Genomic DNA, 11,973 nt, shown 5'->3' on the forward strand with positions numbered 1-11,973 from the left:
TAACAACATGAGAGTTTTCCTTTTTTCGTAGATCTTTATTTTCAAAACATTTTATCTTTTAAACCGTGCGTTCAAATCTCGAGCCGTTTCACCGTTGGGTTTCTCGCGTCGAGATCTTCAAAACCAGATCCCATATTGATAGGTTTTGTCGAACTTTATTTTTGCACGAAAAATCCGAACGAAAAAGCCACACCTCTCGCGACAGAAAAGAAGAAGAAGAAGAAGCAGAAAACACATTTATGAAGGCAAACCGTGCCTCTCGTAGAAGCAAAACCGCGTCTCTCGTAAAAAAACACGTACTCCCTCCGTCCTAAATTCTTGTCTTAGATTTGTCTAGGTATGGATGTATTTTTATTTTTGAAGAAGTACTCGCTAACTAGTTGCTCCCTCCCTTTCAAAGTTGGGTTAGGATTGTTAGGATCTTTCTTGGGTTAAAGGATAGATAGCTTGGGCCTCCAAACAACAACAGTCGAACATCCAGGCCTATTTTAAAGCCCATCCCATCCCAGCCCATCCCATCCCGGCCCAGCGGGCCACCATGAGGGCGGGACAAACCAGCAAAACCCATAAAGCCCAGGGAGGGATCTACAAAATGGCAAACGCCAGCAGCAGACCGGAGTAGCACAGCTTGCCAAGTCGTCTCCGCTATAACTAAAGCGGAACTCCCTCCCTCCGCCTCCCCCATCCCATCCCCGAGCGAGCTCCCCAGCAGCAGCAGCGGCGGCCGGCCTCCCTCCCTCCCTCCCTCCTCCTCCGGCGCCCCAGCAGCTCGCGCCGGCCCGAACCCCGCCGCCCCTCCTCCTCCTCCTCCGGCGCCGTCGGCGGCAGGCATTGCGTCGCGCAGGTTCGTCCGCCGTCCCGTCCCCCTGTCCCTCCCTCTCTCTCTTCTTTGGAGCTCGTTCGGCCAGGCGCTAGATCCGGCCGGAGACGGGGGCTAGATCCGCCGCATTACCCGGCGGGCCGCCCTCCGCCGGGGGGCCAGCCTCGTCGTCGGCATCTCCGAGCCCAAGCCGCGCGCGCAGTGCTCAACTGCTCACGCATCTGGGAAAAAAAACTATCTTTTTTTGGCCGACGGCGCCTCGGCTCGGGGAAGAATCATGCCTTGGCTGTGGACGGTGATTTAGCACTGGGAGCTCTCGAGCATAGCATATTTCTCCTTTGCGTGCGTGGCCGGATGGCGACCCCTGGTTCCTTGCTTCGGCCCTAAGCTTTATAACAGTCAAAGAGTTCGTCAGCATTCGGATTCTCGGGAAATTCACAATGGCCGGCGCCCGGCCGGCGAGTCGTTGCCACGACCAGTGCTATCCCGCGGTCCACTCTTGGGAAATCAGTGCTATCCCGCGGTCCACTCTTGGGAAATTTACGATAGGGGAGCGAGGACCAGCCGCAGCCAGGCAAAGAGCTGCTTGAATTACGCCTGCCTGACGGTGCGTGAGAACGATCAGGTTTTTGTACAAGCCACGGAATCGACGCGGCGGCAATTGATCCCGGCGGTGTAGTAGGATGCCTGGTTCATTACGCTCTTTATTTAGCTGGCCAACTGTTGGAACGAGCGATGTTATGTCCCAGTTCGGGCTAAAACATCAAGAGTTTTCTAATTATGGGGGGGTTGTGATTGAGCAATCCCCCAGCCGGCACACAGCTTTTCCCCTTGGATTCCAGTGGGATGCTGAGATGCCATACAGCCGGGTTCTGAGCTGTGCCTCCCTTGTATTCTTGCACAGCTTGCTTTATTAGAATATGCCGCGGAGTCAAAATGCCATGAATTTCTGTAACATGGCTAAAAGGGCCCTGCCTTGCCCCCATGTGCACCTGTCTCTGAACTGGAATTTTCAGTTTTCTTTTTCTTTGGTAATAATAATAAATGGGCTCCAAAACCAGATCATGTGATCTGGACGATCTGAGGATATTCTCAGTCTGTGGTGCTGTGCCACTCCCTGAGATCAAGGCCTGATTCGGCCCTTGGGCCCAAGGTCCTCATAGAATAGTGACGCACGCCAGGGCGGCATCGCCACTTGCTCTCTTTGTTTGTTTAAATGTTCAATCGGTTGGCTGACAACAGTTGCTCAAATTGTTGAAGATTGGGCACTAAGAGCTGGCTGCTGGGTCCATATCATGACAGAAATGTGGGAGCATGGTGCTGTGGTGTCACTTGAGTGTCAATTAATAATTACCCTACTTGGAAGTAAAAATGCAGAAGGTAGGTAGTGCAAACTGTGAATGTTGCACAGTAGCAGTCACAGACCGGTAGTGATCCCGTTAGTTCGTCTTGTCCTGCATGGATTTGAATGTATTTTCTGTCATTTATTTGTTCTACATTTATTGACCTTTTATTTATACGAATTATCTTAATTCTTACTTTTTCTTATGTACAGTAACAGTAATCAAAGTCCAAGACAATGGTTGCACAAGCCTTTACCGTCGATTTGGACAAGCCTCTTGTATTTCAGGTAAATGTGCCCATATTTCATTTTGCACTGTTTTTGGACCCCCCTTAGTTGGCGAACGTTCGCCAGGAGGGGTGCATTTGCAAACGTTTTGATGGCAGTTTTAGTTGTGTGTGGGGTGGCAGTTTCTTCAGAACAGCATGGCATTTTCTGTGATGAAAGCTCAAAACTGCCATCCTCCCAGAAAAGCAATGTTACTTTGAAGAAACTGCCAGCCCCGACACAACTAAAAGTCTAAAACTGCCAGCAAAAACATTCGAAATGCCACCCTGTCCCAGCGAAAGTCAGCAATATAAGATTTCCGTTGTTTTTCAACTCTGAGTGCCTATTTGGCATTTTGGCTTTAATAAAAGAATTGTGGAATACGTGGATTTTCCAAAGGAATAAGCCATAGAGATCGTAGCTACAGGTGCTGTTACTTCTTAAATCACATTATTTGCTCACCCCGATGATGTAGAGTACATGTACTAGTACATGTAATTTATGATAGTTAAATTGAGAAGCTGTAGAATTCCTTTGCTCATCCCCAAGATGTATCAGTAATCATTGATCATGACTGTTGCCTATTTCCCCTGTTTAAGCATTGGTGTTTGGGTGCAGTTGTAATACAGGCCTGCTCTTTGATTATGCATTCAAATATTTGGGTGTAATTTTTCAGGTTGGTCATCTGGAGGAACAGTATCAGGACTGGGTTCACCAGCCAATTGTTAGCAAGGAGGGGCCGCGCTTTTTTGCCAATGATGTATTGGAGGTGAATACTCTGTTTCCTTTTGCACTTCATCTGTTTGAAATTTCGGACATTATGTTCTGATGAATGGCTCATTTCAGTTCTTAACACGTACGAAATGGTGGGCAGTTCCTCTCATTTGGTTGCCTGTTGTTTGCTGGTGCCTGAATACATCGATCCAAATGGGCCACACAGTTCCAGAAGTAGCTTTGATGGTTGTGGCAGGAATATTTATCTGGACACTGGTTGAATACGTGCTGCATCGGTACCTGTTCCACATAGATACTAAAAGTTACTGGTAAGTTGTGCTCCCGTTTACTGCTTAAGTCTAGCAGATGAGACGACCATCTCCTGATCATAGCTGTTTTGGCATGGCAGGACAAACACGGCTCATTATCTTCTGCATGGATGCCATCACAAGCACCCAATGGATGGGCTTCGACTTGTATTTCCACCAACTGCCGCAGCCATCTTGTGCTATCCGGTAAATATGATCTTCCTTGTTGTTAAAATATCAGGACGACTCTGTTAGTGGCACCCATCAACTGAAGCATGGCAACACTTTTCCACATTTATTCTATACTGCTTTAGCCTTTTAGTGCCTGGCTGTACATGAAAGAGTGTTAGCCATTCGAACTGAGTTGGATGCCCTCTGCAGGATCGTGAAAGAATGTATTGAACTCGTCATTTTGTTCTAACATGCTGTATTTATTTTTAATTAATGCTATTCTTGTGCTCCGTCCATCCAGTTCTGGAATTTTGTCAAGCTCTTCACTACTACAACTACCACTCCTGGCGTGTTTGGAGGTGGCCTGTTGGGCTACGTGATCTATGATTGCACACACTACTACCTGCATCACGCCCACCCCTCGTTCGATCCAGCAAAATATCTCAAGGTGCTTATCATGTCAACCTGAAGCTTATCAAAGCACTCCCATCTCTTTGTGCGCCAACTAACGTGTTGTTTGTGCTGCATATCAGAAATACCATCTTAACCATCACTTCAGAATTCAAAACAAGGGCTTTGGAATAACATCGACCCTGTGGGACCACGTATTTGGAACGCTGCCTTCAACGAAAACCGTCGACAAGAGCTCTTGAGTTGTACCACCTTGCAATGCCAGATATCAAGGTCAGGCTCGCACCATTCCTATTTTTCGACTTCCCTCATGCTACATCCCCATTCCATTACTGACCTAAGCAAAAGAGGCTAAAACTAATAAATACCACGTTGCTCATGCAGATTGTCCAATGGTTGATGACGGGTTGAACGGACGAACAAACAATTAATCGGAGATGTCACTGAAGTGCTTGTCACATCCTTGACGATGTGTCGCGAATAGAGTGGTTCCAGACTTGAGCATATGTTGTCATGTGTACAGAGAGGTTTTTCTATCTGCTAGTATAGCACCAGGGTCGTTCATTTGTGGCTGTTGGTGTCCAGTATAATTTTTGGGACCAAGTAATTGCATGCATTGCTTGATATAATTTGTAAGTTTTACCAGCTTTGCTAGTGTTTCAGCGAACCATTTGTTCTTTTTCTGTTGCCGGCCTTTCATGCTTCTTTTGACAAGCACCAGCTGCAACTGGGGTGCATATGAAGAGAGACGCGCTAGGGTTAGTTTGTTTTGTTACCTTGAATTCAACCGGATCAAGTGACTCGGTTAAATTTTGCACCTTCTTTTCGAGCACAGAAGGGAATAACTGAGATCTTCTAGTCTATGTGGGCTGTTGGGTCTTTACTGAACCGGACCATCTAAAATGAAAAACTTTGCTGAAACTCATCGATGAGAATGAACGCTAGTTCCAACACAGCAAACCATACTTGTCAGGAACAATGAAACTCATAAGGTGGAACTGTCGAGGTCTCTTGGGAGCCCCGATGCGTTCTTCCTATCTGAGACGCATATGCATGAAGTGAAGGCAGAAGAGTTGAGGAGGAAAATGGTTAAATGGGCATGGATTATAAACTTATTGCACGGAAGGAAAGGTGGGTTGCTTCTAGTCTGGAAGGAGGTGAAGATCTACTCCCGGACTACATTTAGTGTCTTTGGGTGCCTCGGTTTTCTCTGGGAAACATCCTCGTCTCTGCGTGCCTTGGTTCTCTCTTATCCGAACTCTTTACTTATGTATTCTACTTTATGATAGCCGTATTGTTTCATGGTATATATCTTGCTATCATTTAGTTGTTTATTTTGTTTAGCATAGGTTATTGGCGCACATAGATGAGCCTAGTTATTTTAGGTTTTGTGCTTGATAACTTAAACAGTAGTTTTATTTCACATTTGTTCAAGTCTAAACCGTAATTATTTTAAAGTGCCTATTCACCCTCCCTTTAGACGACATCCACGACCTTTCAATTGTACTAACCAAGACATGGATCATCTCCTCTTCAACAATAACTCATATGCATCGTGTTGTTGTACAGTTGATCAAGGAGTGTCTCCAAGAGTCTGGTGACCCATACAAACCACAATAACTTTTTTTTAGGGGAACAAACCACAATAACTAGATTCGGACATATGCCTATGAGCTCTCATGTCTTTTGTTGATATTGAGTGTTTAGAGAGCCTCCATAAGAACATGCACACTTTGCCCGGTACTTGTGTTTTGCAGAGTTACTTCCACAAGCCCGACTCCACAGTTTCTTCCAAGAACAACAAAATTCTTGTGTATATGTTATCTCTCGCTTATTTTTTTTGCGGTTTTTTTTGCGGGGTATTATCTCTCGCTTATAACGAGACTAATATAAGCCTCATTGAAGGTTTTATCCCCCACTTGTAGCCACAATTTTTCTTGTAGTTTTCTTGTTCGTCGGGTTTCATTCGCTATGTTTTTTTCGCTATCTCCTGTTTCGTCACTTGTTTTCTTGTTTTTTTCTATTTTCTTTGTTTTTCACCGGTTTCATTCTTTTTTTCTCGGTTCTCATTTATTTTTCTTTACTTTTTCTTTGTATTTTCACTGTTTTATTTCTTTCTTTCTCGGTTTTACTTTTTTCTTTGGTTTTCTTCCCTTCTATTTAGTTTTTTACTCTTTTTTCTTTGTTTCCTTCTTGATTTTTATTGTACTTTATTTTTGTGATGTTTAGTTATTTTTTTGTATCATTTTAGGTTTTCATTGATTTTTTTTACCTTTTGTTTTCATTCTAAAATTTTCGTGTATGTCAAGAATTTTTTGTAATACATGTTTAACTTTTTAAAAATACAAGTTCAACATTCGTTCATACATAGTCAACATTTTTCCTCTACACAACCTTAACATTTTATAAATGTGGGCTAACATTTTGAAAATACATGTGCAACATTTTTTGAATACAATACATGTTTTTTTGTAATACTTGGTCAACATTTTGTATATTTTTCAAATTCTTTATTAATTTTTTTCAAATATTTTATTAACATTTTCCAAATACATGATCAACTTTTTCATACACATTATATATTATTTGTATACATTTTTTGTATACTGAGAAACATTTTCTCTATACACATTTACCATTTTTCAAATGATTGGTTAACAATTGTTTCTAATGTTTTATGTAAAGTTCTTTTTTTAATATATTTTTATAGGGGAGGGAGTTTTGGCTCCCGGGAGCATTTGCTCCCGAATGAACAATACCACCAAAAAAGTGGTCACAATTTTCAAAAAATTCTGAGTGTTTTTGCGGATGTCCGTGTTAGTGTCGCAAGCATGCTGACAATTTTCATGTCAAACGGAACGGTAGTGTGTCGTCGGTGAGAAAAACAAATTTGTGGTGACATTATGAGGTAATATTTGATGTTCAAATTTGTTATTTTTTTCATAGGCCAAAATGTTTAACATCTTTGCCTAAAAATTTGCAGGTAGCATTTGAATGTGACTATAAATACATAAAAAATTTGTTGGAATTTTTTGACATTTCAGAAAAAAAATCACGCGCATGAGCAAATGCTCGGAGCCAAATTGGATTTCCTATTTTTATATAATAATTTGAAGTATAAACAAAATAAAAAACAATAAAAAGGCAAAAAAACACCAACTTTGCCGTGTGAAAGGGGCCTAAGTATGAGGTTGTCATGTGCACCCCTACCGATTTTTTTCACAACCACTAACCATCAATAACCTTATCTCATGTGGCCTCGACGGCGACAAAAATGCTGACATGTCTCTAGTATTATGTAATGGTTAAAATTAAGTACGAAAAAAGTACACGAATAAGGGCTGGCATCTCACTAATAGAGAAACATGTCTTATCTTAAGTGTGAGAAGATTAATTACGATTATCTCTTACCTCAACAATCATCTTACATATGGACATGGCATCACAAAGAGAAGTCAAGAGTCTCGAAGATCACCGTAATGTACATGATAAGATGATTGGTTGATGGCGAATAAAAAGTATGCACAATGCATGTACACATTCCTAACCATGCACATAGCCACTTGCCATATAGGGTTCAAAGTGTGTATGTTCTGATGGCGGAGCTGACCCGACAACTCTTCTTCCAAGCCGAGATATAGTGTCACGAGAAGGTATGCGGATGATGACTTTGCTCCGAAGGAAGGTTTGCGTCAAGGCTTAACGTTGCAAAAGGCGTTGTTGGGTGTAACAACAACGCAAATGTAGATGTTTCGACTCTGATTTATGCAATTATGGATGTGCAATGAATTTATGTGTTATGTGAACATAAATGTGTATATGCAATGAGCATTGCATGCGTATGTGTTGTGCGAATATTAATCACTGACGGACCATATTGGCACGATTGGTCGATGGTGACCTTTCTTTGCCGCCCCTTCGACATTCATCAGTGACCGGCCCACCGATCAGTGATGACTAGCCATTACTCACAAGTCATTTAGAGTGATGAGGTAGTCATCAGTGACGTAAAGCCATTGAGAGTGTTGAACAGGAGAGAGGATTGGTGGAATAGATGTTTATGATTGATGATTTATTGAGCCTCATGGGCGAGTATATATTAGGTACAAGACTTGGAGGGCAAAAAGCCTCTCCTAGAGATAAGGTAGGAGATGGATTACAAATTCTAGACTACCAAATACATGTACACCAAATATATCTCTAACATCCCCCGTGGTCGTAGCGGTAGCATTGCGAACAACAGGAACGTCGCGGACGGTCAGACTGGAGAGAATAACACCCGACGGGCTGACATCCCCCCATAGTCGGAGCGGGAGCGTCGCGGACGGTGTCGCATCGCGGACGCGTGGACTGTAGAGGAAGCCAACTAGTTGCTCAAGCGAGGTGATAGCCCTTTGTGTCGATGTCGAAGTAGCCGAGAGCGTAGGGTGGTGTAGCCGTGGTCGAGGTAGCCGTGCGGAGAACGCCGTAGTCGATGTCGAGTCGGGGTAGCCGGTGTCGAGGAAGTCGCCGTGGAGCCGCGGGCGCAAGGAGGCGCCGAGTTAGTCATGGGTGCAGTGGTGTCGAAGTAGTGGTGCGCCGGGAAGAAGACGTAGTTGAGACGCTTCACGCCGAGTTTGCCAAGCCCGTGGACACATCATGGATGAAGGCACGCATTGGTGTTGCCAGCATTGCTCATGCGTAGACGGACGAAGTCGATGTTGACGATGCGTCTCTCCAGGTTTGCCAGGCCTGGGAACACACCGGGGACGAAGGCACGCGTCGGTGTTGCCAGCACCGGGCATGCGTAGACGGGGACCTGCACACAACTTGTACTCCATGTCGAGGAGGCTAGCAGAGAAGGACTCGACGATGGTTGCGACACAAATCGGCAGGGGCCGATGTTGTCCGCGGTGGTCGGAGTAGATGAAGTGGTCGGGGAAGACGACGGTGACGCTGGCAATGAGCTGGTGCTGGACGAGGATGAAGGAGGTGGATGATGACCCACAAGTATAGGGGATCTATCTAGTCCTTTCGATAAGTAAGAGTGTCGAACCCAACGAGGATCTGACAAGTGGTTTTCAACAAGGTAATATCTGCAAGCACTTAAATTATCGGTAACGAGTAGTTGTGCGGTGAGATGATTCGTAGCAAGTAGCAAGTAACAAAAGTAGCAACAGTGCAGCAAAGTGGCCCGGTCCCTTTTGTAGCAAGGGACAAGCCTGGACAAAGTCTTATAGGAGGAAAAACGCTCCCGAGGACACATGGGAAATTCTGTCAAGCTAGTTTTCATCATGTTCATATGATTTGCGTCCGTTACTTTGATAGTTTGATATGTGGGTGGACCGGCGCTTGGGTACTGCCCTTACTTGGACAAGCATCTCACTTATGATTAACCCCTCTCGCAAGCATCCGCAACTACGAAATAAGAATTAAGACAAAGTCTAACCATAGCATTAAACTAGTGGATCCAAATCAGCCCCTTACGAAGCAACGTATAAACTAGGGTTTAAACTTCTGTCACTCTAGCAACCCATCATCTACTTACTACTTCCCAATGCCTTCCTCTAGGCCCAAATAATGGTGAAGTGTTATGTAGTCGACGTTCACATAACACCACTAGAGGAAAAATAACATACAACACATTAAAATGTCGAACGAATACCAAATTCACATGACTACTTTTAGCATGACTTATCCCATGTCCTCAGGAACAAAAGTAACTACTCACAAAGTATAATCATATTCATGACCAGAGAGTTAATGAGTAGCATCAAGGATCTGAACATAAACTCTTCCACCAAGTAATCCAACTAGCATCAACTACAAAGAGTAATTAACACTACTAGCAACCTTACAAGTACCAATCGGAGTCGCGAGACGGAGATTGGTTACAAGAGATGAACTAGGGTTTGGAGATGAGATGGTGCTGATGAAGATGTTGATGGTGATGAGTCCCCTCCGATGAGAGGAGTGTTGGTGATGAGGATGGCGATGATTTCCCCCTCCGGGACGGAAATTTCCCCAGCAGGATCGTCCTGCCGGAGCTCTAGATTGGTTCTGCTTAAGTTCCGCCTCGTGGCGGCGGTGAATCCTTCGAAAAGCCTCCTCTTGATTTTTTCCAGACCGAAACCCTTATTGTAGCAAAAGGGGGGGAGCCAGAGGGCCAGCTGGGAGCCGACAAGCCCCCTAGGCACGGCCAGGGAGGTGGTCGCGCTTAGCAGGCTTGTGCCCCCCTGCTCGCACCTCTCCGGTACTTCTTCGGCCCAGTATTTTTTATAAATCCCAAAAAAAATCCACGTTGATTTTCACGGCTTTTGGAGTTGCACAGAATAGGCATCTCAAACTTGCTCCTTTTTCAGGCCAGAATTCCAGCTGCCGGCATTCTCCCTCTTCATGTAAACCTTGCAAAATAAGAGAGAAAAGGCATAAGTATTGTACCGTGAAGTGTAATAACAGCCCAAAAAGCAATAAATATCAACATGAAAGCATGATGCAAAATGTACGTATCAACTCCCCCAAGCTTAGACCTCGCTTGTCCTCAAGTGAAAGCCGAGCTTAATAAATATGCCCACATGTTTAGGGAGAGAGGTGTCGACAAAACAAGATACGAACATGCACGCATCATGATCATGATCAGAACAACAATACCATCATATGAACTCTTATGCTAAAGTAACAATTCCTTCACAAAGTAAAGCATGGATCAAGAACCTTACCGAGAATTAACAACCGACAGCCTTTAGTCATTGAAGCAATTGCAATTTATCACAACATCGGAAAGAGTCAAATAAGAGCTTGTAAAGCAAATCCACATACTCAATCATCTTTTCGTTCTCTATAATTGCTACAACTCATGTGGTACTCATGAGATCAAAGTTTTAGTTGGACACAGAGAAAGATAGGGGCTTATAGTTTCGCCTCCCAACCATTTACCTCAAGGGTAATGTCAACAATAATAATTCATGAATACTTACTTCCAAGTTGACATATGAATATAGATCTTTCCCTAGCATATGACGTTAGCTAAGATAAAGGCGAAATAAGGAATTGGTGAAGATCACCATGACTCTTTCAAGGACAAAAAGTAAAGGTACAAGATAGGCCCTTCGCAGAGGGAAGCAGAGGTTGTCATGCGCTTTTTAGGTTTGGATGTGTGTCCTCTTAGTGTGGAGGAACGTCACTTTATATTGCCTCCTGTGATAAAGAATTTTATTATGCAGTCTATCGCTTTTATGGCTTCCTCATCACATGTTCGTACAAAGCTTATTTTCCACACAGTAATAGATCATACAAATTAGGGAGCAATTTTTATTGCTTGCACCGATGACAACTTACTTGAGGGATATTATTCAATCCATAGGTAGGTATGGTGGACTCTCATGGCAAAACTGGGTTGAAGATTTGTGGATGCACAAGTAGTATCTCTACTTGGTGCGGGAGTTTTGGCTAATATGAGGTGGAAGCAATTGTCACATGCTAAGGGGTCTCTAGTCATATAACATTGTTCGGAACCAAGCAAACACAATTCATTATGTTGTCTTCCTTGTCCAACATCTACTTCTAAGCATGCAATAGTTTAGTGAGTGTTCACAATCATAGATGGTGTCAAAGATGATATATTTATATGTGAACCTCTCCTTCTTTATCACTTCCTATTAATTGCAGCAATGACCAAGGTCTACGTTTGTCTACCCTCAACAAGTTTCAATCATCATCCTTTTTATGTGTGAAGCCATCACTTTCCATAAGATCATTACACGATCTTTCATGCTTTTGTTCTTTTCTCAATGTTTTGATCATGGCAAGAGGCAAAGCCCTCAACTAAGACACTCTTTATTATATGGCTCACGAGCTCGAATACATCGGGGGTGACACAAAGCAAAACTCAAGACTAAAACACTAAGACTTTTATTCTACTAGAGAAAGAGAAAACTGAAAAGGAACAAAAGAAACAAAGG

General features: G+C 43.5%; 1 protein-coding gene across 1 annotated transcript; it reads left to right on the forward strand.

The window, feature by feature from the left end:
- The first annotated feature begins 625 nt into the window (after positions 1-625).
- On the forward strand, positions 626-4,716 carry LOC123396782 (dihydroceramide fatty acyl 2-hydroxylase FAH1-like). Its single transcript, XM_045091609.1, has 8 exons — positions 626-844; positions 2,376-2,450; positions 3,106-3,198; positions 3,276-3,472; positions 3,553-3,658; positions 3,924-4,070; positions 4,156-4,306; positions 4,418-4,716. Exons 2-7 carry the CDS (start codon positions 2,400-2,402, stop codon positions 4,273-4,275), a joined length of 714 nt encoding a protein of 237 aa, XP_044947544.1. The 5' UTR covers positions 626-844; positions 2,376-2,399; the 3' UTR covers positions 4,276-4,306; positions 4,418-4,716.
- Positions 4,717-11,973: the final 7,257 nt, after the last annotated feature.

The sequence above is a fragment of the Hordeum vulgare genome, chromosome 5H (genome assembly GCF_904849725.1).
Source record: "Hordeum vulgare subsp. vulgare chromosome 5H, MorexV3_pseudomolecules_assembly, whole genome shotgun sequence".
Classification (NCBI taxonomy): Eukaryota; Viridiplantae; Streptophyta; class Magnoliopsida; order Poales; family Poaceae; genus Hordeum; species Hordeum vulgare.

Excerpts from the sequence above, each read along its gene's own strand:
- LOC123396782 (XM_045091609.1), top strand. The coding sequence starts at position 2,400 with ATGGTTGCACAAGCCTTTACCGTCGATTTGGACAAGCCTCTTGTATTT. Across the intron at positions 2,451-3,105 it reads ACAAGCCTCTTGTATTTCAG|GTTGGTCATCTGGAGGAACA; the intron begins GTAAATGTGCCC and ends GTAATTTTTCAG. Across the intron at positions 3,473-3,552 it reads ATAGATACTAAAAGTTACTG|GACAAACACGGCTCATTATC; the intron begins GTAAGTTGTGCT and ends TTGGCATGGCAG.